Consider the following 27062-nt stretch of genomic DNA (forward strand, 5'->3'; position numbering starts at 1 on the left):
TTTAGGGTATATGTACCTACTATGTAAAAATCTTGCAGTCAAAATATCAATTCCATTCACAATTGGATCTCTCAGTTCGAAAACGAAACAATTCGGGTTCCTCACCATGTTCATTTTTTTTTACATAGAAACACTCTCTTCGGGCTGTTTCGCAGTTAATATCACCTCCTGAAAAATTTAATTTTTCCGAAATGGGTCGTTTTCCAACTGAGAGATTCAATTCTTCCCAAATCAATGCTGACTATTGTACATAATTTTATTAAGCTTTGTGTCCATAGTCTAGAATGCCTCAAAAGTTGGAAATGATATGAATGGATATTTTAAGCGTTGATTTGAAAAGTTTCACATACTTGCACTTGTTTCAGCCTTCACAGGTTTTTTTTTTTGGTTTGAGGGGGGGAGGGGCCATTCATTTCTGCTGGCAGATAGAAGAGTCATACTTAAGATTAATTTTGTGTATGCTCTTTTGAATTTGGATAGACTGGATTCTTTAGGTACCTTGTATAAAATAGTATAATAATGAATCGATTTAATATATTGTAATAGTGAGAAAAAGGAATGAAAGATGATACGCATTTGTTGTTTTTTACAGAAATGTTTTCCACATCAGACCTGGAAAAGTAGGTTTTAGGACAGAATCTCCCGACAAGACAGAAAATTACAATACACTATAAAATTAGGGTTTTTCATATTTTATTCCAAAATAAGTTATAGGAATTCCACATAAGTTATCATTTAGTTAGTGGTGAGGACTGAGGAAAAGATAAGTGGCATCAATAGTTTTTTTCTTTTTTTCTCTACATATCTTACAGTTTGCATGCTTTAAAAATAAGTTTCTCTAATGTTTGTTATTAGTTTTTATTAGCGGTGTGACACAGATTGTATAGCTTATTTGTATGGTCTAGTGATTCATTTGAAAATTAATAGTCTAAGTATGAAAAATCTTAAAAGGTGCTCAATGAATCATTTTATTTGAAATCTCTTTGAAGCTTGAACCGCTTTCTTCTCCTTGAAATATGATCTTTAATTTTGAAACAGAGCATATTTGTTGTGGCTGATTCAAATTGGAATAAGTTCAAAGAGAATAAAAAATAATTATTAATAGAAAGTTATGAGAGAATTTTTTAATACACACCTAAAGATTAATTTAAATAAAATATAAGTACAAAATTTTGGAAGCCAATTATACACACAGATAGAAAAATACTTTCTTCAAAAAATATTACAAAAAGTGTATCAACAAAACAACAATCACTTTCCGTGTAAAACGGAACAGGGACATTTTTTTACAAAAAAAAAAAAAAAAAAAGAAAACAAACAAACAAATAAACTCGTCAGGAAGTCAGGCAGTGAAACCAACTCATAAATACATTTGATTGCCTTTTATAGACGGAGGAACCTTGATTATGACATTAAAACTCTTCTTCTAGGGTTGGTTCTTGGTGTTTTCTGTGGTACTTTCCTAGGAGGCTCCTCATCTGAAACAAATGAAAAATAAGAATAAAGGATTAAAAAAGTGTAGTCGAACAAATTTAGAAAATAAAGTCATTCTCTGAAATCTAAAATGATGAGATGTAAAATTATTCGAGTATCCCTTCCTTGAGCTGAAATATTCAAAAACAGTTTCGAAAATTTTGAAAAATGAGAAGTGGGTACATCTAGCTGTCTAACTTTTTAAAAAACTCTAGATTTACTCACTTCAAAGCTTAACTCGAGTTATTCAGGAAATTTGGCAACTGGGTGTAAGCATTTTCCTTAAAATCCTCTGTTTGTAACTAGTTTCATCTCTATTCATAGTATGGTTTGATAGAAAATCACTCACAGACAGGGAGCAAAAATTTCTTTCGTTGATTTTCAAATTTTCTCATGATTTTTGTTCAATTACAGTAAGACAACTGCAAAAGATAGGAACAAGAGATGAAATTGCAGCCCTGGCTACCAATCACATGAAATTTCAATTTTGCAGCAGCCATCTTTCTAAAATATTTGACTTTCTTACCAGATTCATTGGATGATCCAGAAGACTCTTCAGGGCTGCTCATGACGATTTTCTTCATACGCTTTGGCCTTGCACTCTTTTTGACTGTAGCTGGAGAGAAAAAAGAGGAAGCAGAAACATTAAATTTCTAACTTTCAAATGAGATCAATTTCATTTACAGAGCGCAGTTTAAATTATCAAAATGAAAAAATTCAACATTTGAATTGGTTAATGTGAAAACCTAACAAATCATGACACGAGTCATTGACTCCTTCTCTTTTGAAATCCTTCCATTTAAACATTGTAAACATCTCAGTAAACTAATTAAACATACTTCATTGTTACGCAACGAACCTTTAGTGCCTGAATTTAGACAATCCTAATTGAGGTACATAGATGTCAAAAAATGGCAATTTGCCTGTTTGGTTGGTTAATACCCTCACAGAGTAACTTTGAAACTCACGGTCACGGACGGTGTGTTTAGTGTTTGGCTATCTAATGTAAAATTCAGAATAAAACTGAATATTCTTTTCAAAAAGAGAAAAAATCCATTTGAGCAAAATTTGGGATACAAGATAATGATTGTACGGTCATAGTTGAGATGACAACATGACTTCGCACTAAACGGAAAATCTTCGGTTTTGAGGGAAAGTCGCATTATGAGCACAAAGTCGCTCTTGAGGCAAAAATGGAAACGTCTCAGGTCTGATTGGATCCATCATCAGTGCAGCGCAGCTTTCTGATTCCACTTAAGAAGAGGTCTTCAAAACCAAAACGAGATTGGACAAATGCTTTTTGATTTGACCTGACAAGTGTTGCACCGAACAGCGTAACTCTAAGACGGAATTTGTGCTTGTGATGAGACTTTCTCTCTATATTCTGCATGATGCAGAGTCCTGATGTCACTATGGCTATGATCAAATGCTCATCGTCTTGTGCCTTTTGACTGATGGCAATCTCTCACCGGATCTGTTCTTCGTAAATAAGTCGTTGGACATCTGTTGCTATATATGGGTGGGTTTTTCCCCTCATACTCAATTCAGGCTCCACTCATTGGAGTGGAAAGAAAATAATTAATAAGAATTAAAATTTTTGATCGGTGAAAAGGACGATATTCAAGTTCATTTTACATCAGCTATACTAATACAACTCCTTGTACAGAAATTACGATTAGAACGCATGTTTGAATCTTTGAACTCCACTACAACAGAGAGGAAATATTTACATGATTTTGTTGTATCCTAGCTAGTATCGACGCTCGACACCGCTGTTTAGCGTGTATACTACAATTTCTTGAGCATAGAATTTGGATTGAAAGAAGACTACATCAAAAATGTATGTCAGATTCGTTTTAAAGTCTGAATAGATAAGGATGCGAAGAGACAAACAAACCTGGAGTCATGGAACTTGATCTCTGCGATTTGCCACCAGGTGTGTCCGAACTGGAGGATTTCTCTATTGGCTGGAAATATGAGTCAATACCTTTCGTGCGAACTCGCTCAATTTTCTGTTTGAAGTTCGTGAGGAGATCCTGTTAGACACAATGGAACAAACAATAAGATCATGTTTCTGGTAAACATAGTAAGCATTCAAAAAAGAACCCGTGCTTTGAATGAGATAAATAGTTATTATCCTATCAACCTCTTAAGGAACGGTATCAATGAGGGCCGTTTTTGTACCCACCCTGCCTGAATTTCCTCAACTCAACGATTTTTTGTTCATTGAAGGTCTATGTTTAGGGGAATGCATCATGATTTGGTAAAAAAATCGTAGAGTTGACAAAATTCAGGGTAAGCCTAAAAACGACCCTTGTCAATGCCGCTTCTTAGTCAAATTTTATAAGTACACACACTTCAATTCAACTAAAAGATAAATCTCTTGCAACGCGTTTTGATAAACTATTATTACAGATGAATGGAAAAAATTCTGTTTGCAGATAAGAAATCCTTTGAGAGGGTTCGATTGAATTATTTGTTGAATAGAAAATAACTCATTGATTTTTCAGGCTGAATAAATTGTTGTGAAAGGTAATAAAATCAACAAACTTAAAATAAAGTTTTAATCGAGAAGAGTGATGTTGCAGAAGTAGACTCGAGTAATGCTCGAAGTGAAAATAATAGGTGTTTTAAGAAATGAAAATCTCATCGTTTATGATGCACATTGAGCATGAAAAAAAGTCCAAAAGAAGCACATACTTTTACATTCTGCTTTGAATTTTTATTGCTGACATTCCCGATGACAATTTCAAAGTTTTTGTGAACCGGAGGATAGGTGAGTTTGTCTGCGAAGCAGGAGAAGTTGTCAATAAGCTTAAACAAGCTACGTTCGTTGATAGGCATCAATGTGAGGCAGAAGGACAGATCGCGCCACTGACGTTCGGAGTTTGATCCACGGAAGCGGTGGCAGAGTTTTTCGACTAGTGACTCTACTTGTTTTTCTTTGTTAATGAGCTCCATCAAAAACCTGAAAAGTATACAAAAATCAGTAAGTATTAGCAGTTAACATTTTCAGGATCCCTTTAAAACGAATCAAGGGGCGCAAGAGAATCTTAGAGACCGTTCAATTGAGACGAGTGATGCGAAAGAATTTTATGACCCAAAACATGAATGCACATAAGGTGAAGTCCAAGGGAAGTCTTTTAAGATCTGTTTCATTCACAAGTGTCTTTTGACCCCATGAATGAAAACGGTCAAATTTCGAAACCCAACTTTGAAGGCTGAATTCTCGGCTATGCCTCGATTGACAAAATACAAACAAACCCATCTTCTGCTGTTTATCCTGATTTCAAAACGTAAATTAAAAAAAGTCCAACAGTCCTGTTATTACTCAAAGGATAGATATTGTGATTCCCGAAAATATACTGGCAAAAATCATCACCTGAGAATAATTTGGAAGTTTTCTTCTGTGACTCCTTGATCCGGATTTGACAGTCGCGAGATGATATCGGGCATAACATTATAAAGAGTGTTCCCTTTTCCTGATAATTCTGTGAAGAACTGTTGTGCTTTATCTGAAATCAAATCAAAGGGATTGAACATCGACACTCAATATCAAGCAAACTGACCAATCATCTTTCACTTGTCTTATGAGCTGAATTTGTACAGCACCAGATCACTTCGGATTGGAAGTTAATGATGTTGGGAATTTAATACTTGGGACTAAAGAATAATTAAGTGTAGTTAGAGATAAATACAGATTTAAAATTTTAGATTCTACAATAAAAATTATGAAATAATCTTCATGTGGTGCAGCCTGAGTGACTAACAATAAGTTGAAGTTAAGATAAATAGTTAAAATCAAAGAAAGGTAAAGAAAAGTAAAGTTAAGTTAAAGGAAATTGATCACTAGACACAGTGCCACTTCAAGCATTAAGATAAGTGTTATCAAATCAAAATTTCCCGAAGAAGACGATCTGTGACAGACATTAAATTAGATCTCTTAAGTTTTTACCTCATTTGGTGGTCCATTTTTAGGAATCTTACTCATGAAGTCATGATTAAAAAAAAATAAAAACAACGTACGTACATACAATTATATATGCATGATGATAGGAGAATACATACCTTTGATGATTGGATCCTCATCCACCATGCAAAGAGCTACATCTGAGATCTGACCCTTGACTTTGACCATTTCATTTGTGATCAAATGAGAGAGGACTAGTAGAGTATTTAATCGTACACTTGAGGATTCATCTCGAAGCCTGCAGAAAGATAGGATTGATTTACAGTTAAGCAAAAAAAAATGAACTAACTTGATGTGTTGTCATTTTAGAGAAAAAATAATTCATCGAATTGGATCTACTTAAATCAAAAGAAGTTATCTCTATTTTGACATGGTCTCTGTGGTACATTACAATGTGGTACAATAGCGAATGGTATGGATCATTCTGGATCAGCGAAGTTGGGAACAAGCAGGATACAACATTTCTCTGTGTTCATGAGAAATTGCAAAATAAAATCTTGACTGTGCCCATTCTCGACAATGCCAGGAGAAAAGGAAGAAAGGAAATCTCAAGTCCACGTCTTAGAGCAAATTACGCCTGGAGTTTGATCAAGTAAATTTTCAAACATATTAAAAAGGCTCCAAATACTGGGCAATAGTACAGATTAAAGTAATTTCAAGAAGCTGATCGTACCTTGCATAAAGATGATGAGTCCATGGTTCTATTAGGTTAGGAAACCTGAACAAGAAATCACCAAAGGCTAAAACTAAATTTGTACGAACAGCAGGCTCTGGAGATCGTTCTAACATGGTGACAAATAACTGAAATAGAGAAAAAACTCCTTTAGATATCATTCCAAAGAAAGACAAAAGCAGGCAAAACACTTCGATGAAATGCAGTCACATTTTTCCCATGCATTTATGCATTCCTGCATAAGAATTCCAACGAATATATATAAAAACTTTCCATTTGCGAACAGTAAATTATGTTGGTTTGAGTTTCGGAACTATCCACAGATATTCGGCAGACTTACCTTGGAAGAAAATTTAGTTTTTTGTTGTTGAAGCAAGATACTCTTCTTAGGATGCAAATCGAAGAAATACTGTGCAATACGAATACAATGAAATTAAAATTTTTAAAATTAAAACGCTAATGTTCACTAAAATTTAGTTGAAACATCGGATGTAAATTTTAATCTGAAAATGAGCGTTTTTAATTTTAATTTTATCAGCATTATACAATCTAAATAGGAGTGCCAGGCGGAATTCCGCTAATCTTAGGAATAAAGAGAGGCTTTACCTACTCCAGATAATTTTTGAGACATAGCTTTCCTTCAGGACTATCGGAGGCCCACTTCTTTGAAACTTCTTCCAAATGTTAGTGAAAAAATACTAAACTGGGCCAAAAAAAGAGGAAAAAAAACTTACCTGAATTTGATCCTCACAAAAAGTGGAAGATACCATCATCAACTTTGACAGCCCTGCAGAGGCTACTGATTTCAGTATTTCACCGGAGAAAACTTGAGGATTCTGACAAATGTGGAGAATCATCGGACTGAAAGGCCAAGATAAACAATTTTTTATTAAAAAGAAACTCTTCACCAAAGAATCAGCAGACTTCTTACTATAATTGATGGACGTAACTATAGACAAAGAGAACCAAAAGAAGATGGACAATCCTATTGGTTGAAACAAGAGACTGCAATAGACAAAGGAGGTAAGCTATAAACTGAGTGACAGCAACCCATGAGAGATCCTATTTTCCATTCATAATTACTGGCAGATTCTAAAAGCTCATCTCACTAAGGAGAAAGTAAGAAACATCATGCCAAAAAATCTCGAAATTTAGCCAGTCCTTAATTTCTTAGTGTTCCGTGCATAGTCCATTTTGAACATATTTCTTGATTTGATAGTATTAAAATCTATGAAGTAACTTTGATCCTGCTGAACTTACCAGAATACAGCAAGTAGCCCTTTGCCGGTAACTATTTCAGATTCACAGACTTTTCTTATTAGCTCTTGCGCTGCATCGTCTGCTGCTGCAATTCCTTCTCCTTCTTCACAGGTTGATTGGTCCTATTAAAAAATAAATAAATAAATAATTAACATATTTACAACCAATCCTGCCTTATTGAGAGTTTCATTTGCGGTCACATAAATTGAGGACAATCCTGGTAACCTGGCTGTCCTGCAGCTTGTTCATGGCATTGTCACAACGAAAATCAGAGAATAAAATCAAAGAGAAAGTTTCTGAAAGATATCATGTGCAAAAAATTGTGACCAATAAAAGTTTACCAAAAAGATTCTTTATCAAATTTTTTTTTGGAATAGTAAATTGCACCCAACTCTATTATTTAGATTTTTCTTTACTCTTCCAAACAAATAGAAAGAGAGAGAGAGAAAAAAAACAGCTCCTTGAAAATAATTTTAGAAACATGATTTAAAAAAGAGAGTTATTTGTGTTTTGTATTCTATTTTGCTCAGACCCTTTGCAACCAGAATAATGCAGATGATAATTAAAGAATTTCATTTAAATGAAATTAAAATTCTACAAGTCATTCTTGAGATGGGCTTTGAGAACAAGGCGCATAAGTGCAGTTTTGGAAAAAATTGATAAATTAATGATTAAATTGAAATTAGTCTCAAAATATATTCTGTAAAAAAATCACGACTAAAATCCAAATTTTGAGCATCAAAAGGTGATTTTGAACTTTTTATCTGCCATGAGGCTCCATGTACTTTTGAAACTTTAAAGAAGTATTTTGTTAAGTAGCAAAAGCTGATTCATGTTCCTTGTCTTTCGAGCCCTTCATATGTTGTTAGAGAAAAGCAGAAATGATGGGTACATACCAAAAAAATTCGAAAAATTTGAAAAATATGCTTTTTTACATGAATATTTTGATGACATTTAAAAAAGAAGGAAAAATAAGTCATAAGCACTTTCTGACAGGGGATTCATTAGTAAAAATGAAGAGTATTTTTACGTTCGCCTATTTGAAAATTGATGTACACTCAGTTAGCAGCAGTTCCTATCACTTTTTATACTTCAAATGTAACTTTCAATGTGAATTTAAAATTAAATTCACAAAGTCCTTCAGTTTTCGATTAGTCAGCAGCAAACAACAATGACCTGCTTTGCTTGAATTCTTGTCAGCAGCACAAAATTGTACGATTCCTAGCAAACAATTTTTTCTTACAAACATGGGTCACACATTACAGCACTGAATCACTTCATTGGCACTAAATAAAAGTGTTTTTTACCTTGGGATCACTGATACTGCTGTCACCACTGGGGGTTAACACACTTTTGTTCCTATACTTTTTGGATTTGCGTTTTTTCTCCTCTCGAATGGTGTTCCTATACTTCAGCTCTTTGAAAACATCTCCATCTAAATACTGCCATTGCCTGAAACAAGGATGTACAAGGAATCGATTTGTTAGAGGAGTTTCTAGGGTCCCTCATGAATTAAAGCTAATCCAGGCCTGGTGTGACATCCTCTGAAGAGAACACCAAGGGGGAGAGGGGAGAGGGAAGAGTTTGTTCCCACAGATCCATTGAGAAAGGGAGGGGGGGGGGGCATCTCTGGAATTTTAAGAAATAGTACTTTTCGACCTTGCATTAGCTCTCTGAAAACACAAAAATATCCTCCAGAAAAATGTATTGTATATCCTTATAATGAAATATAAGAGAGGTCTCTAAAATTCAGACTCAATTTTTATGTCTTAGCCAAGTCAATCAAAATTAATTTTTGAAAATCATTGAAAATGCCATGAGCTCGGGCGCGTTATTCTGACACATGCTAAAACACCACAATAAGCGACATGTTAAGTGCAATATACGAGAAGCATGTAAATTTTCGTACAGTTTCATGTTGCGAAAATACCAATATTTTACTTCAACTTTCATGGGAAGAATCTTTAAATGCAGCTATGAAACTTAAAAAACAAACGGTCATTCTTTATCATTTAATAATTATGGTTCATTGTCAAATTTCCACTATCTATGGGCCGTTTTTTTCTACCACTGGCAACCAAGTTTTCTACAAGAGAGATATAAAAACATGACCCACATAAGGAAAAGAATTTGCAAGCAGCTATCAATCTTTCTCAGGCATGACTTGTGACTCAGAAAGATTCTCTAAATGAATGAAAAACAATTGAAATCATGCAAAATACAGATTTGTGGGATTGTTTCTTTAGATATGTAGGGCAGAATTTCTCACATGCCTTTTCCGGAAAATTTGATGACAAGTGTTTAAGGAAAAGTTGCCAGAGGAAGGAGGAAATATAGCAAAATACGAACTACAACAGTTGCACATCCAGAATTGTACTTAAGACTTCTATTGTGCTCGACGCGATTTTTGAGTGGTTTCACTCCTGCTAAATTTACCCTCTTGGCTGATTCTCTTGATCTGCGACAGGCCCATATAAGTTCTCACTCACAAAATCTTTCAAGGATAAAACAAGAACTATTTTAAAAAGAATATGTAAAAATCTTACCGAAATGCAATGTGACAAACTACTGCTACTAATCTTGCTACTAATTTCTCACTGTATACTGGTTCTGTGAATGTATCATAAAATTCTAAAAAAGTAAAACAGAAAGAAATTATGACCAAAGAAAGACTCAAAATGAACAACTTAGCGTTAGGCCTTTTTCTGTAGAAATAATTGCGGGACAATGTACAGTCAGTCACCAAAGACTAACGCATCCTAAAATCAAGTTCCTGTTTGTTCTTCAACTGATTGTGAGATCAGACATCAAAGGATTGTTTGAAGAGGAACAAGATAACTTGTTCCTGGGATACTTTCTAGAGTTATAAGACGATAACTTGTGGACGAATTGATACACAGTATCAACGTATAGTATTGATACACAGTATCAACACATAGTATTGATACACAGTATCAACACATAGTATTGATACACAGTATCAACGTATAGTATTGATACACAGTATCAACGTATAGTATTGATACAAGGCATAGTTTGATATTTATCTGTCAGCTCCTGATGATTACTTAACGCTACCCAAAAATTACAAGCAAAATCGGTTACTGATGGCTGATGGTATCGCTGTCAGCCATATACCCAACATGACTTGTGAGTTGAACTATCGAAAGGAATGGGTAAAAAATTATTTTGTCTTGAAGAATGGTCAAAGTTTTACTGGCAATATTCTTTGATTTGGAGTACCAAAAGTAAAAATTAAGCTGATATTCCTAGTTTTCATGAGAGAAAATATTTTGTGTCTCATGTTCTATACAACAAGAGTAAAATTAAAGAATGATTGAAATACTTGCCATCTGGATTCGTGCCTTCTTTGTCTTTCCCGAAAGAATTTTTCAATTTCTCACACATGCTCTTCACGATTGTAGAACAAGTTATATCAGGAGTATCCGATAACTGGAATGACAAAATCATAAAACTACAGTAAACTTTAATGGCTAATTATTCAGGACCTACAAGAGGTTTTTGTAATATTAGTTTGTTAATATTTCATAAAAGGTGTGCATTTTTGGGTACATATCGTATTTTCCGCCGTTGGAACTAAACTCATAAGACCCAAAATGTCCATGGGGTCTGGAGGACCTGCTGTGACCCTTGCTCTTGCCCCACTTTTAATTCTGAGCAGGGGACATAAGGGCATGTGCCCATCTGATCAAAAATGCCCCACACCCTTCCACTGAGAGAGTGAAGATAGTCATAATTTTTCAATATTCTTCTGCCAGGGACACTTGAGGCACAAATTTAAAAAAAAATTATGAAAAAATTTGAGGGAAATACAAGCAGCACGATGAGACAACTAAATGCAATAAAGTGCATTCTTTAAAAAGGGCTATGTTTTATCTTGTCATGTTGACACGGATTCAATAATTGGGCCGCTGGGTGGACATGGAGGAACAGAAGATTTCAGTTCTAATATGAAATGGACCACTAGATAAGGTACGAATTTCAGCATTCTGATACATGTTTCTTAACCAAAATTTTACGTAAAACACGATGCACACAACGAAAATTACCGAAATTAACTCCTTCCGAAGATATTTAATGATTCTTGATGCGTGAATTCAAACCACCCGCTCATGAAAACTCAATGCTCTACGTGATTCACATCGCGCGCTAAACGTTATCATGACAGTCTCTGCGATATAAAAATCTGGCAACCTCAATCTTGACGCTTTGGCTCAGTTATAGCAAATTGCTAATAGCTTGAACAACACATGGTGGGAAATGAACATTGCTCGATTGAGAAACTTGCTGAAACCGTTGTAGTGGGCGATTTGACTCACGTAGAGCTTTGAGTTTCTTGTGAGCGGGCAGTTCAAATTCCTCGTAACCAATGTGAAATAAAAACGTTAATATCTTCGTTAGGAGTTGGTTTCAGTAATTTTCGTTGTGTGAATCGTGTTCTATGTGAAATTCTGGTTAAGAAACATGTATCAGATCGCTTAAATTCGTACCTTGTCTAGTGGTCCATTAGAAATAACTAATATTTACCTCATAGATAACATTTAGCCCTTGAAATACCATTGGTGTGTAAAATTTGTTGTCAATATCCTCAAAATTATTCAAAATAATGGTAGTGAGGTTGACAAAGATTTCATGATCGGCTGGAAATCTGAAATGAAGAGAAAAATCAAAAGAAGAGGTGATGAGCCCTCCGAAAAATGGCTGGTGAAATGAATAAATGATATCGATATAGAATCTTTAAGGCTGATTCTCTTTTATGCTCGAGAGAAGAATGAGCCATGAGAACATGAGACCTCGATATGAATGTATCAAAATATTCAGTGGAGCAAAAAAGAATTAATTGGGTCAAACTTCATTGGACAGCTGTTCTTGAATTTCAGTACATTCAGGCACCGTCTAAAATATTTAGATGCGTTTATCCAAAATAAGCCTGTACGCAATTAAAACTTTAAATAGAGACACCTGCTTACATGTTTTTTTGTAAAGACGTCAGTGGCAGCTTTTTAAATTAGAAATGTCAAAAAACTGGTTTTGCTCTTCAAAATCAAAACAATCTGAATTGTGAAAATTTTTTATTCCTGATCAGATCTAAATTATCTGGAAATTTCAAGAGAAAATATTTATAAATCTCCTCAAAAGTGGACATTTTATCATCTCAGCAAAGTAGAATACCCCTCATCAGTCATAGAAATCTACGATTTTTTTTTTAAAAAAAAAAAATAAATAAACATAGTAGATAGCAAGTTAAAATAAAAAAAGATCTCTACGGAAGAAAGATTGTCAAGAAAATCTGCTAAGGAACTGACCTTGGTTGTTTATTCTTTCCTGAATTGAGTTTCAATAGCATTTTGCAAGTATGCATGACAAGCAGGAGATCTTTTTGTCGTTCTTCGTGAGCAAGGCACTGGCTGATTAGGACATCGATGTTGCCTCTCACAATTTGTACCTCAGCACTAAAAATATGACAAGAAAGCTCCAGTGATTCAGTGCATAGAAATAAGGTTGAACATTTTAGGAGAGAGAGGTGTGAAAAAAGGACTGGGGGTGAGAAACATGAACTATTTATAAGAGAGATGAAGTCCTTCTGCAGGTTGATTATTGCAATCAATGGACAAAGCTATAGATAAAGAAGACGACAGGAAAATAGAGCGATTCTATTGGTTGAAACAAGTGGTTGTTACGTACTAAGGGGGAGACTGAAAAAATAACTGCTGGTCTCTTGAGGGATGCCATCAGTTAGCCTAATAATAGGCTATTATTTACCCCTTTAGTTCACTGCAAACACCCACTTCCTTTAACAGGATTCCTCTAGTTTCTCTGTGTTCTCTGCTTGTTGCTTCATGTACCGATTTCAATAATCAGCTCACAGGTTTTATGAGGCAATCCTAAATTATTAGATAAAACTACGTAATAGTGTGTAAATGCTTCATGTTAATGTACTTAATTTTAATTTTTCGTTGCACTCCTTACATTTTACTTCTGCTGCTACCTCTCAGTTGTGGTTCAGATATTCATTTTCCAGGTTCAAATTTTTCCTCATCTCCTGAATAATTCAGTATATAGGATTCACTGTTATTCCTAAGAATCAACAAAACAATTATGAAGGAGAGAGAGCTCATTTTTTTGTAATAATTTTTATCACAAACATTTACCTTGCTGCCATGGTCAAGAGTGCTAGAGCTGCTCTACTATCATCATCGCTCGTGTCTTCCAATTTCTTGGAAAAACGCTCCCACATAACCTAGAAAATAGAGGAATTAAGGTGTAACATTGAAAAATATTTCAAAGCCATGAGGATCGAAATAGCGCATTTTTGAACCTACTGATCTAAAATTCCTGTGAGAGATAGAGAAAAATCGGCAGAAAAGTTGATCCCGATCGTGTTTATTCTTTCGATGGTGCATACATGAATGCCATCACATGACGGATACGATACAGGTTAAGAGGCAGGCTGCGTAAAACACATCAGAATTTAGAAAGTCAATCATCTAAGAATTCATTTAAATCATAGTAAGTATTGCTAAGAAGACTTTTTTATTGATAGAAAAATGCTACCAAGTTACCTTCACGAGGTGATTCTTAATTTCATTGAGAACAGAATTATACATCTTTATTCCTGAGTGCACTTGCAGTGATTAGAATCATTTAAAAACAATGCTTGATCAGTACAACAAAAACGGAAACTTTTTTCATTGTTTCTACAATACAATGATTTAATTTGCCAGAGCAAATAAATGTTGCAATGACGTTGACTGAATGATTGCTGAAAAAACGTCGCTCGAGAGAATTGATTTGCTATGATTCTTAATCAGTTATCATAAGCTTTAAGCTGCTATGATTCTTAAGCCTAGCGCTTACACCAACATCATTTTTTCTCAAATTACTAGGGTCATCCCATGGAGCAAAGGAAATGGCACATTGATTTAACCAAGATTAATTTTTTTTTTCACTTTAAATCATTTTCAAAGAGAGGGGACACTTCTTTAAAGTCATAAAACTAGTTGGGACTGATAACTCACCATGATACAGTTTTTATCCAGACTTCTATCCTTGACCCACTCTTTGATGAATTCTTCCAAAGCAAATTGTTGTTCTACCGTTACTGAACGAAGTAGGTCACTCAGCTTTCTGACAATCTGAAATAAAAAGAGGGAGGATTCAGTCAACATAAAGGCGTCAGAAAATATGAAAAGAGTTCAGGAATGGAATACATTGACTGCATGTTTTCTTTAGGATCATTTGGGAAAAAAAAGGTGTCCTTGCACAACGTATAAAAAGTTTTATAAAACCCTTTTATCTGAACTAACCCAGGATCCTAGGATTTACTTTCCTACTTTCTTTCCATTTATGGGGAATTTCACATAAATGATGCGAAATATGCATTTACCAAAAATTAAACAAATTTTGACTATGCTTGAAATGTTTGGAGTGAGAGGAAGATCTTCCCTAGAACACAAAGTCAGTTGCGTAGATTTGAAGAGTTTCCAAGTTAGGGTACATTGTTTTATTGATGGATTTCACCAAGAGTAACAAAAATAAACCAACCTCTACAGCTTTGGTTCTAGGATTTTCAGCTGGCGTATCTAAGTAAAGAGTTTTATATGCTTTCGTCACAGCTTCCTTGATGCCCTGTTCTTTGGAGTGAACCAAAGCAAGCATACAGCAGACGCCTTTTTCTGCTCCATGGAGCCCGAACTGCTTGGCTGCTGTGAAAAAGTCAATTGCTTCAAGAACTTCCGATGTTTGTTTTCCCAATAACAAACGGCAGATGATAGGAATAGCTTGGTTGATACACTTGACGAATTTGATGCAATCCTGAAACATGAAAAAAATTTTCTTGAAGACCCATCCTTTTTTTTTTTTTTTGATCCTATCAGCAAAATTTTGGTGAGTTTGTGTCAATATCACATTTGATCACCTAAGAAATGGAACAGTCAAGTGACTTTTCGGAAGTAGGGATGATTTCAGGGGAGCGGAAAGTACCTTTCGGCCGAATATTTCATGCGATCTGGGAATTTTCCTTTACTCACTTCCGAAAAATTTCCTTACTTTCCCAAAGTAATGGCATTTTTTTCAGTTCTTCACCTTTGGAAATTCCGTCAGGAATGCTCGAAACCTGTCCTGAAAAGTTATATTAGGTCGTGTGTCAAAGTGTCGTTGCCATAAGTTTCATCTCTAACTCAAAAATTTCCTCACCAACCACACAGATTGCGTGATCAGGCAGATTTTCCACTCTTTGGTGATTCCACCTTTAATTACGTACAACTGCCTTGTTCCTCTACATAAGTGAAATTCTGCAAGACAGTACAGCCGTAAGAATAGGAAGAATTTATTTTTTAGATGCAGCGACAAATGTCTCTAATCGATTGAAATATTGAAGCGGATATTACTGCTGGAGAAGTTGTTAAAAAAATGACCAACTCAGATCAGTTTGCAAGGATACTAACCTCTAAATACAAGACCACAGCTTTCCGATTTTCAGTATCGATGTCTGCCTCGTCCAATTTACCCAACCAAATTAGATGCATCGTATGACAGAGGTAATCTACTTTGTCATCAGACTCCAGATCTTGACTGTAAAAAAAAAAAAAAATATTTGTAAATTGAGATTTATGAGAACGTTTCTTCCTTGTTTTTTATTCCAAGAGCCATTAAGCTTAATAATATTCAATTTATATTTAGGAGCCCTTCGGGATGATATTGGAAGGCTGTGTTAAAAACTTCTCATGATGGATGTACAGAGATGATTTTTTGGTACTTCCGAACATAAGTATGATACAAATTGAAGATTAAGCATATAACGGTTGCTTATGAAAAAAATTTTTTAAAAAAATGAAAAAAAAATAGAAAAAAAATTGATAAAAAGAATTAATAAAAAAAATTGACACCTAATTCCTTCCTTTGAACACCTTTTTATAAATTTGCTTTTGTGTTCATTTCCTTTTCAATTTTTCTTGATTTTGCAGTTTAAAGATATGTAGGCAATTTTTTGCAAATTTTTCCCAAAAATAAACACTTTAAAATACTAAACAATAGGTATGTTCAGATGGTAAAGTTTTTACATTGACAGATCTTTCTCAAGTGTATGATTTTTTCTTTTTTTGGGGGGGGGGGGATTGTTTTGTATGGGGCTGAAGAACCTGAGAATTTAATAAAAATTTGATTTATGAAAAAGCAAACTGACCTCTTTGTAGCAAAAGTATTTAAAAACTTTTCCTCAGCGAATTTGAAAATAGAATAAGCTTTCTCGAAGTCCCTCTCTTTAAGACAAGCTTTAATGTCTTGGATTGCTTTTGACAGAACTGCAGTATTGGCCAGACCATCTTTTTCACCAACGTACTCTGCAACAAAACATTAAGGAGCTTGAAGAAAGAAAATGGAAAATTTCAGTGTCCCATTTTTAAGAAAACAAAAACTATTCTTTCGCAGCACAAAGTTTCTTGTTTCAATTTTGCTATGTCCCATATGACAAATTCATGATTCGAGCACCAATTTTTAGAGTTTTTCTTTTGAGTTTAAACAGCTATGGACGAATGCTAGTTACATTATTCATGGCAAAAGGGTTTGATAACACTTTAACACAGGGAGTACATATGACTCCTTGTCAAAAGCTGAAATTATTAGAGTGGTTGTCTGTTGTTCCTAGGAAATTTTGAAACACAGCAATGGACTTTCATCCTTCTGTAGAAAATTGATTTGACATGATTAAGCAGACAACTTTAAAATTTAATAATCGAGAGTCAAACTTTTTGATAAATACTAAATACAAACCTTTTTTAGTCTCTTCTTTGAGAAATTCTGTAAGGTCTTCTTTAATAGTGTCCCATTCTTTTTCCAGCTCAACAAATTTTTCATCATTTTGCTTTTCACTTTCCTGCAAACGTTGTTGCTCCTCATCATACTGTTTTTGCAATTCTTCCAATCCAAGCTAAAATCATAGACAATGTAATTTACAATAAGTCAAACAAGTCGAACAAGAAATTTAAAAAAAAAAAATTCATTTGAGACAGTCAGGGTGTCTACTTAGACAGGCAGGCCGAAGATCAGCAATTTTACAGTAATTATTCTGTACATTCCCAAAAAAATTCAGTACCTCCTCAACAAAAAAAACTCATAATCAGTACTTTTTCAGTACCTCCATTTGACGAAATTCAAAAAAGTTTGAGAATTTGAGATTCTCCCTCTAACTGCGACAAAAATGACGCAGACACAAAATTTCATTCTCAAATATCATACTAATTTTTCCCTCTGAGTTACTTTTTATCTTTATGTATTCATTTTCTTTTCGGATCAGCAAGAAACAAACACAGTGGAAGTCGTTTCACCTTGTTTTGTTTTTTAAATTGTTCGCGCTCTCACAAATGGCACCGATTGAGGTTGCTGAGTGGATGCACTACTCCCAAAAATCCCTATTTTGTCTCATGAATTTCCTGACTTTCCAGGTTTTCTAGACTGCCGGAAACCCTGCCTGATAACAAGTAAAGAGAGACTTTGTATGGATTACCTTGGCTGCAAATGGATTCCTTTCCAGCATGATTTTGATGAGCTGTATTGCATTCTTGGAGACAAAAACACTTTTATCGCTTAATCTCTCAATGGCTGCCTCTAGGAGTGGTATGGTTCGATGTTTGGGCAAGGCATTGCTTCGGCAGATGTCTTGCCAAAGCTGCAGCACCTGTAGAGAAATCAAGATTGTGAGATACCTGATACTTTGACTTTGTCAAATGAAAACAGAATGGTAATAGAATTAGACGAATTGACTGTTTAATTCTAGTGCAGACACGTTTAACATCTCATTTTTACGGTTTCTGAGATTGAGGGCACTTTCTGTTGTTTTGCACGGAGCTTGATGTATATTGCGAATGTTGCTATTATGACAACAACGTCTGCCACATTAGCTTTTTAAGTTGACAAAATGTAGACATCTAATGGAATCCTGTTACTCAAGACCAACGGACAGCATGCACAACACATACTATATATCAAGTAGACTGTGTCCATCAAGAGAGAGCTGACTTTCTTTGCTCATTTCAAAAATAATATTTCTATTTGCAATTTCTCTAAACGGGTAGATGATTTTAAAATTAATCATTTGTTTGCGGACAAAGTCCTTATGAATATGCACATATTTTTTGACCCACTTCAGTTTGGATTGGTCTGTTTTTCAATATTACTCAAGGATTTGGCATTCCCTAGTTTTTTCTTAAAATTTCAGGTTTTTCTACCCAGATCATGTTAGCCAAATTGATCCCGATAGGATGATCAGAATTGCACAATATACTGAAAGGTACTGCAGGGAAAAATATTTCAAGAACAAGTGTTAGAGAAGCGTTAGGCTTCTTACAAACAAAACATTCTTGTAACATCCTTAAATGCTGCGAAATTTGAAATTAAAGACATGAGAATATCGTCTTAAACTATAATTAACTCTACTTATGCCAAATGGCAAAAAAAACTTAGAAAAGTTAAGAATAGCTGATTATTGAAAAAGCAGATATAATACAAACCTTGGACCTCACTAATGCAGCAATATCGACAATATGTTCCATGAGGTAATCAAAAAATTCATCACGCTCTTCTTTGGCCTCTTCGTCTAACTCTTCACCTTTTAGTACTTTTACGAGCAGCTCAGCAAGGATTGTGAGCACACAATTCCTCATGGTGTACGGCTAGTTATGAGCAAACAAATACAAAATTAATATTACTTCTGAGGAAAAGATGAAACGAGATGATAAAATGAGTGGCAATTATTTTGTTGCCCTTCTGACACAAGGACTTAACTACACTCTGTAATGAATCCTGTTATCTGTACAATTTAAAGCTTTTTTGGGCTCATCTCAACGTGTATTTACGTCCTTTTACTAGCCGGGCAACAATTAGAACTTCATACATTGATGTTAAGAATTCTATATTGAAATATTTTAAATGTATATTGTAAGTGCCTGCAAGTATTTTGCATCCTAATTTCCATCCACCAGGTAAAGACTCACTCTTGATATACACGCTAAAAAAAGTTCTAGGGATAGCTGGCACTGCGATTTTTGATTCCTTAAAAATTGGAAAATTGGCACAAATTATCTGCGAGCACCAATCAAGCAATAAAAGCTTGCAAGACTGAATGTATGTAGTACTGTAATAGGGCTTCTTTGGTCCATCCTTCTTCCGAAAACAGCACATTCTCAGGATTGAAACACACCAAAGAAGAGGAAAATTAAATGTTTGGAACAACTGGAGATTAAAAAATCAACTTTAAACTTCACTGTTCTCAAAAGGAAAGACAGGTACAGAATGGACCACTAAGACAAGGTGCAAATTTAAGAATTATGATATGTTTTCTCATCAAAATATCACTTGGTAGCCAATTTGTACAATGAAAAAAATCACTGAAAGTAACTCCTTACAAAGTTATTAGCATTTGTAAATGCATAAATTCAAAGACGACCAAAAAGACTAAAAAGTGCTACATGTTTTTAAAGTATTTTACACAAGGCGCAGGAAGAAGACATAATACATCTTAAGGATAATTGGTACTCACGTCTGATTCAAGATGTTGCACTAAATTGCTCATAACAGGTCGGATGAGACTGGCATCACAGCTAGCAATTGCAACAAGAAATGCTGAAAATGCTCTGGTTGTACTTGTGTCTTCGGCAGATATGGAGTCTTTTGAATCGGTTATTTCCCTCACAATCTCACGAACAAGTGACTTACAGCCGTAGCTTGTGACAAACATAACGGTGGCATGCGCTAGTGGTGTGATTAAATGCTCATATAATTTTATCAGCTGAAAAATGATTAAAATTTCATTTTAGAGATTTTGAGAGAGTTTTGTAAGGGAAGAATTCAGAGAGAATAGGATGACATAATTTTATATTGTAGTAATTAACTTGAAAATTTTTTAAAAGCTGAATTAAAGTACTTGAAATTCATCTGTGGAAGCTAAAAATTGAGGTTAATTGTAAGGTTAAAATAAATGCCAAGAAAAAAATTGTTAATTGGTTCCAAATTTCTTGATCGAGTAGTTGCTTAAAATGAAGATTCCTCTGCAATTATCTACTGAGATGAGGTTCAATTGGACTGCGCTAAGCAGAAAGGAACCAAGCCACATCAGCTGTTGCGAAATTTAATCTGGCAATTCAAATGTTTATATGAAAACAGTTGTACGGATTTTTGTGCAAATTTCAGCGGATTTTCTGCATAGTACGAAGCAAATTCCTTAAAATTTTCAAAAGAATCTGCACAAACGTTCTCTTGTAAAAAATTACAATCTCCTGTTAAATTTGGCAATTCTTGATGAGACCTGGTTCCTTTCTGCTTAACGCGGTCTGATTGTCAGTTGGCTTGAATGTTACATACCTGAACGATTTTAACAGTACAACTGAGTCCGTGGTTGTACTTTTTGATCAACTGGGCAATGACTTTAAACAAAATATCTCTTAATGGCTTTGATTTTGCGGCTGCAATTGTGGGGTCCTCCAAAGTTCTATAACAGCAGTTGGCAATCATGCTAAAATAGAAGAAAATTCAAAGATTACATGTTTGAAATTAGAATTAGGCCTTACAGACTGAAAAGCTTGAAAGACCATTTCTCAAAAAAATTTATTAAGTATTAACAAAAAGTATTTTTTAATATTTTCATTATCAGAACAAGATCCTCTCCACTGTTTGAAGTGAACATCATTGTGCAAATGCAAAATTCAGTCCTGCGAGTGTGAAGTAAAGATCAAAGTTACACCTAAGAAAAACAATAAATCATAAAACTGTACTGTTTGCATACTGAAGAAAACAGTCTTAAGCAACTGAGTCAATTTCTGCTTTTTTAACCGTACCTTATTTTCCACACTACAGCAATTTAGAGACAACAGTTGCCATTTTCATAGGAATTCCCTCATTATCAGATCAACAAAAAAGGGACTTTGCTAGTGCTCATCACTTAAAAACCGTTTTCAAAGTGTGTTTGCATTACATATCTAGTGCCCCCTGTTTTTCTACAATAGATGCAGATTTCCTTGTTTGCACTAGGGTCATTCTACTAAGTCATTGACACACCAATAATCTTTTGTACTAGTGTATGACAGTATAGTGTATTGGCAGGGCAGCATGAGAGATAAAAAGTTTGGAGTGATGTAAGAATCGGCTATCAATATCATTTTTTTCTGCGCATGTTTCTAGAGAAAAGAGGGCATGATATATGCTGTAAGGAATGAGAAAGATAAAAAATAGTCATTTTACTTGACAAACTCCTCATCAGCCACGGGTGGATCCCATAATTTATGGATCGGCTGGGCTAAAATTTCATGGACGAGTTCAAATCCCTCCCTTTGGTCGTCCTCCCAATACCAATCGAATTCTTCGGCCAGCTTCGATACTGCTGAGGTAGCTTTCTTTCGACCCTGCAAAAGTGACAAGATTTTAGATTGCCTAGGAAGATTAAAAGTAGAAAATAATATACATTAGCATTTCTTCATCTTCTTTTTCATACCTATTTGACAATATTCAAAGTCTCTTAAGTGAGAGCTCTTTTCCAAATCCGATTTTAATTAATTATTTTTTTATTTTTTCCGTTTGTCTTTCACAGACTTTAAGTTGTTGGTTCAAATTTTTTTTTTGACGACTGGTTGTTTTTAATTTATATGTATTCTTGTTTGTTGTCGGCTTTTTTTTTTTTGTTGCTTTTGTTTTTTCTGGCCTTTTGGGAACCTTTGTTTGTTCTTCTAAAGACTCTGTTTAACATTAATGGAAATTGTTTCTTTACCTAGATGATGTAAATAAATAAATGAAAAATTAAGGTTTTTACCTTTCCTGTTTCCAGCATAGAGGTGTCATAGCATTCAGTGATTTTTTCGCTTAAACATTTTACAAAATCGGTATATACATACAACATCATCTTAGTGGCATTTAATGCTTTGAGATTCTCCTCCGTGGATCCTGATTCCAGATAAAGTTGCAGACCACTTTGAAGCTGTTTTAAACCTGAAAAAAATGATAAAAAGTGAGTGGAAAATGGGCGGGGGGCCTCAAAGGGTCGTAACTTCAGTAGACGTCTAAGACATTTTTCATCTTATTCTTCTTGACAATTTTTTCTGAAAAATTAAGTGCACTTGCATACACCAATGTATCGCAAGCTAAAATCGAAAAATACCTATCTCAAATTGCTACTTTATGCTCAAGTCTCTGCTCATGTTTGAATTTTTCACAGGAAGTCCAACCAACAGTCTCTACAGAAATTTTCTGTGAATTTTTTTGAGGTTCTCTAAAAATAATGACATTCAATTGCGAGGGAAACATCCTAATTACTTTTTCTTAAAGAGAGAAAACACAATAAGATATTTTAAAATGTTGGAATACCTAAAGATGCACATTTTTCTGCATTTAGCCATCAATGAACTAGAGAATTTACAAGGGATTTGAAACAATGATTCCGGTTATTGTACAACTTAATGAGAAAAAGTTACTTTTATCTTTTTTTGACTTCTCAGGTCTCAGCATGAAACGATAGAAAAAAGAAATTCTCTGATCAGAACCTGGGTTTAAAAATTTTTCTTGGCTTGTTAAATTTTTTTTAGAAATGCTGGTTATTAAGTATCACTTACAGTAGGTCACAAAGACAAAATAAATTATTGTAAGGACGGTGTACTAAACTGAAAGGAAAGTACTTTGCTGTCTCTTAATCAATTATAAAATCAATTTATTCAAAGAGTAGTTTTTTGCTTGGTTACAGAATGCTTGGCTTTATTGCCAAATCTTAATGATTAAAAGATAACAACATCTTTCTAGGCACTTGTGGAGATGCTGCTCTTTGAAAAACATGGTAGATGATAATACTGTAATAGACCCAGGGATAAAATGGGTCAATGGTCCCCACACGAACCGCCTTGCTTGGGGGGCGTAGCGTAGCTCGAGGATGGAAGAAAAGGGGGAACAAGAACGTATCAGGGTGTATATGTCTAACACACTTTTACTCAAACGGAACAAACGATGCCACAAACTACTAACTGGCGGCCCAGACTTCTTACCACTATGCAAAACACTCAAACTACACTTAGTGGGCCCTACCGACACTAAGGGCGCTGGACCTTGGTGATGCTTCTAGGCGTACACGTAGCCAACTGCCCAGAACCAGATCTTCAGCCTACCCAGCTTAACTCCGGCCCTGAAAAGCTGGCCCCGAGACGGCACGCTCGCCCAAACTTCAGTCCGGAAAACCGCGGCCGCTGACACATGAACGATGCCGAGACGGCGCCGAACGCTGCACCAAAGGACACACGATTTCCCGGAAATCGTGCCGTCCTATTTCAATACCATCAATTGCGTTTCTCAAGGAGGGAGTTTACGTTATTTTGGGCTGAGAAACTTGGTATTTGGACAGAGTTCCTAAAAATTTGCTCAGAATTCATTCGGAATTTCCACTGATGAAAGAGGACCATAAAAAAACTTTCCTAAGGCGTGGCTAATCCACTATTTTACAAGATAGATACTGCATAAAAATAATCTCCATAACAGAGATTTTTAGTTCTCTACCAAGTCTTCTACAAACACGGGGAAAGTTTCGAGGAAGGTTCAACTACACGACAAAAAATATACAAAAAATGAGCATCCATGTGGCTACCAGAGAGGAACATTACCTCTTATCAAAACATTTTTGAAGAAGCGCTGAAGAACAGGCCATTTCATGTTACGGAATGTTACCAGCACTGTATACAGGGTATCAAAGTGGTCAACGATAAAATAAAAGCCTTCTTCTTGTATTGCTGTTCGGCATTCTGTAAAGTTTGAGATTTGTATGAATTAGAAACATTGTGATTATGTATATTCAGTAAAAATTCAAAATTTAAAAATGGGAAGATAGGATAACCTTGCATGTCTTTAATTCATGAATGTTTCACATCTGAAAAGGTGAAGCATATTTAACCACAATATGAAAAACTTCGTATTTTTCATTCCTTTCATTTAGTCTCGAGTTGAAAGAGATGATGAGTTATTTCCAATGGTTGAAACTTTAAAAAAATCTTTGACACCATTTAGGCAATCATTATTCATTTCTAGAGCCAGCATCTGCTCTTAAAAGCTAGAATAAAAAATCAGTGTGCTTTAATCGACTGAGCTCATGAGGCTTTTCTGGTTATAGAATCCTAGACTGGGGTGTATATATTTCTGATTTCATCATCCAAATATCATTATAAAAGGTAAACTTGATCTGAAAACGTGATGCTTTCTTGGATATCCAAATTTCAGGACTTCTTATTGAGAAAGAGGCTGCCCTATTTTTTTATGAAAACTGGGCTATCAGTTTAGACCAAAAAATCATCAAGATAAAAAGTGTCACAAGCTGCCGAAAAGATGGACTACTTATGCCAGGTAAAAAAATAACGGTACTTGATTTAAGGCACACAATGTGCCAAGCGAGATGCGACTCCAAGTTGACATATTGGAGCCGACATTCAGTTTCAGACTACCAAAGCTATCATAAAAGCTTTGAAAGCTTGGTGTCTGGTCTCCTCGGAACATATCTTATCGCTATCTTCAGTTGCCAACTTCGGCAGTACTCATTCTATGCCTCTATCGTACATGAAAACGGAACAATATTTTCACGACTTCATCTGAACTTTTCAAAGACAGCTTTTTAACAACAAAATCCTTCGAAATCTAATCTTAGACATAGAGTGGTTACAGGTTTATGAGAAAAGGCATAACTGACGATGTACAAAATCAGTATCCTCACCTTCTATCTTCCTGTTCAGATCTCCAGGATCAACTAAGTCAGAGACATGGTACTGACTAGGATCATCAGCAGTTCGGAGGTCTTCTTTGTTCAAGGGTAACACGAATTCAAAATGAGACATTGTGGGATGAATATTTTTACCTTCCTAAGAGAAAAACTGGAAAAACAAGCGCATACTTAAACAAGTGATGTTAAACAATAATTTCACAGCTAAAGATTGTAGTGCAGACAAAAATTTGAAATTGAATGCTACAATTACCTCGGATCAGGAGAAAACTGCATGCCGTATTACCAACTTTGGCCAGGGCCGGATTTAGCTTTTTGCCGCCCCTGGGTCTACAATATTTCGCCACTACATTGTCAACAGTATCCCCCCCTCCCCGCACTCCCAACTTCCCACGCCATCAGTCTCATCTTGCCCCCTCTCGTGCGCCGCGTGGGCGCGTAGCTGTTTCAAAATGTGCCACGAATATATGAAATGGAATGGATGGATGGGGCAAAAATACAATGTGGAGACAAAGTTGAAGCTAGTGTAGCTCAATGTATTACTTACAATGTGTTTTCGGAAGATCAGGTTAAAAAGTTTTTCTCCGGGTTTTCAGTCTAGCAAAGCTGTCAACCAGAGCATCGATGTCTAAATTGATTGTCAAGTCTGCCTCGATGTTAAAAATTGCCGTGCTGTTAAGTTTCCCTTGGGATCACTCCAACGAACGATCATCGTAGCGCTTGAGGCCGGACCTAGAGGGCGACAGCTTTGCCGCTCCCGTCAACTCCCTTCCTTCATACATTTTGCCGCTCATCTTTTCACTTCGCTCCGTCTCTGTCTCCATTTTTTTCTTTTTTCTCGCTTTAATTTTCAATTAACCCATTGCCAAAATTTGCCGCCCCTCAAAATTTGCCGCAATGGGCATGTGCTCCAATGCCCTATAGGTAAATCCGGCCCTGACTTTGGCATTAACAATCCCTGACAATATAGAGAAAAACCTACTACTTACCTAACTACAAAGTGGCAGAGTAAATAAAATGAAATATTTAAAATACACAGTCCACGGTCAAGTCTGACAGTCCAAGATGTACTTGACTGAATGATTTAGTTTCAAGCTGGGTGATAATGGAAATACTGAATGATTTTAGCATAAATATAACGAGAGCGAGCTCGGGTACTAACCATGACATTTCTCTTTCGCTTTGTGGATTGCGTTAAACTTCCTCAACTCTGAGGGAGATAAAAAGTAAATTAAACATCCCTGATAACGTCGCCTGAAAGAAGCAGTAGTTGCAAAAGGCTTCGGGCTTCCTGAACTCGGTAATTTCCAATTGTTATTGGCAGCGCTGAGGTCTGGTCGTAATACTAAAGCGTTGGTTGTTAAAGACAGCTGCTCTATTATTAAAGTCTACAATAAAATATACAAATGAAAACAGTGCTCTTTTTACTATAGATACGCAGTAAGCATATGAATGGCCACAGTCTGACTGAAGAGGCAGCATCGGAACCACAGAACCTGGCGCTTCGGCGTTTCGGCCTCTCTCCAAACCTTCAATTCTTGACCATCAAGAGGTTTAAGTGGCAAAACATAAAAATGACCAGACGTACCTGTAAATTTAAATGCATTTTTAAAATTGAATAAGGGTAAGCACGAGTAAAAGGCAAAATTTCAATAAATTTGTCTTCAGTAAATTGAATAAATAAATCACGACTCTTACAACTCTTCTAAACTTCCTCTGAATTGGCGCCAGTTCAGTGTTTTGATGTTTCAGTGTGACGTCATGGGTTGACAGTGAGTCGAAATCGAAAGTCTGGTCGAAAGTGAATGGAGAGTCCCAACTCTCAAACTTTCTGAAATACCGTGAAATAGTTTGAAAGCTTTTGAAAGATTCGAATCATATTCGAATATTCGCCTCGAGGTATTCGAAATCGCAAGATTCGAATGTTTGCTTCGAAG

General features: G+C 35.4%; 1 protein-coding gene across 1 annotated transcript; it reads right to left on the reverse strand.

The window, feature by feature from the left end:
• Window positions 1-676: 676 nt before the first annotated feature.
• Cap-D2 (CAP-D2 condensin subunit) lies at window positions 677-26868 on the reverse strand. Its single transcript, XM_019051280.2, has 29 exons — window positions 26714-26868; window positions 25120-25276; window positions 24023-24160; window positions 22195-22370; window positions 21630-21790; window positions 20754-20904; window positions 19933-20181; window positions 18905-19066; window positions 17902-18072; window positions 17169-17325; window positions 16582-16738; window positions 15845-15971; window positions 14943-15212; window positions 14417-14533; window positions 13550-13638; window positions 12704-12850; window positions 11925-12045; window positions 10727-10829; window positions 9923-10007; window positions 8684-8828; window positions 7377-7498; window positions 6851-6977; window positions 6117-6244; window positions 5542-5681; window positions 4856-4988; window positions 4174-4441; window positions 3371-3509; window positions 2000-2089; window positions 677-1478 (listed from the first exon to the last, which is right to left on the reverse strand). Exons 2-29 carry the CDS (start codon window positions 25238-25240, stop codon window positions 1405-1407), a joined length of 4068 nt encoding a protein of 1355 aa, XP_018906825.2. The 5' UTR covers window positions 25241-25276; window positions 26714-26868; the 3' UTR covers window positions 677-1404.
• Window positions 26869-27062: the final 194 nt, after the last annotated feature.

The sequence above is a fragment of the Bemisia tabaci genome, chromosome 4 (genome assembly GCF_918797505.1).
Source record: "Bemisia tabaci chromosome 4, PGI_BMITA_v3".
NCBI classification, from domain to species: Eukaryota; Metazoa; Arthropoda; class Insecta; order Hemiptera; family Aleyrodidae; genus Bemisia; species Bemisia tabaci.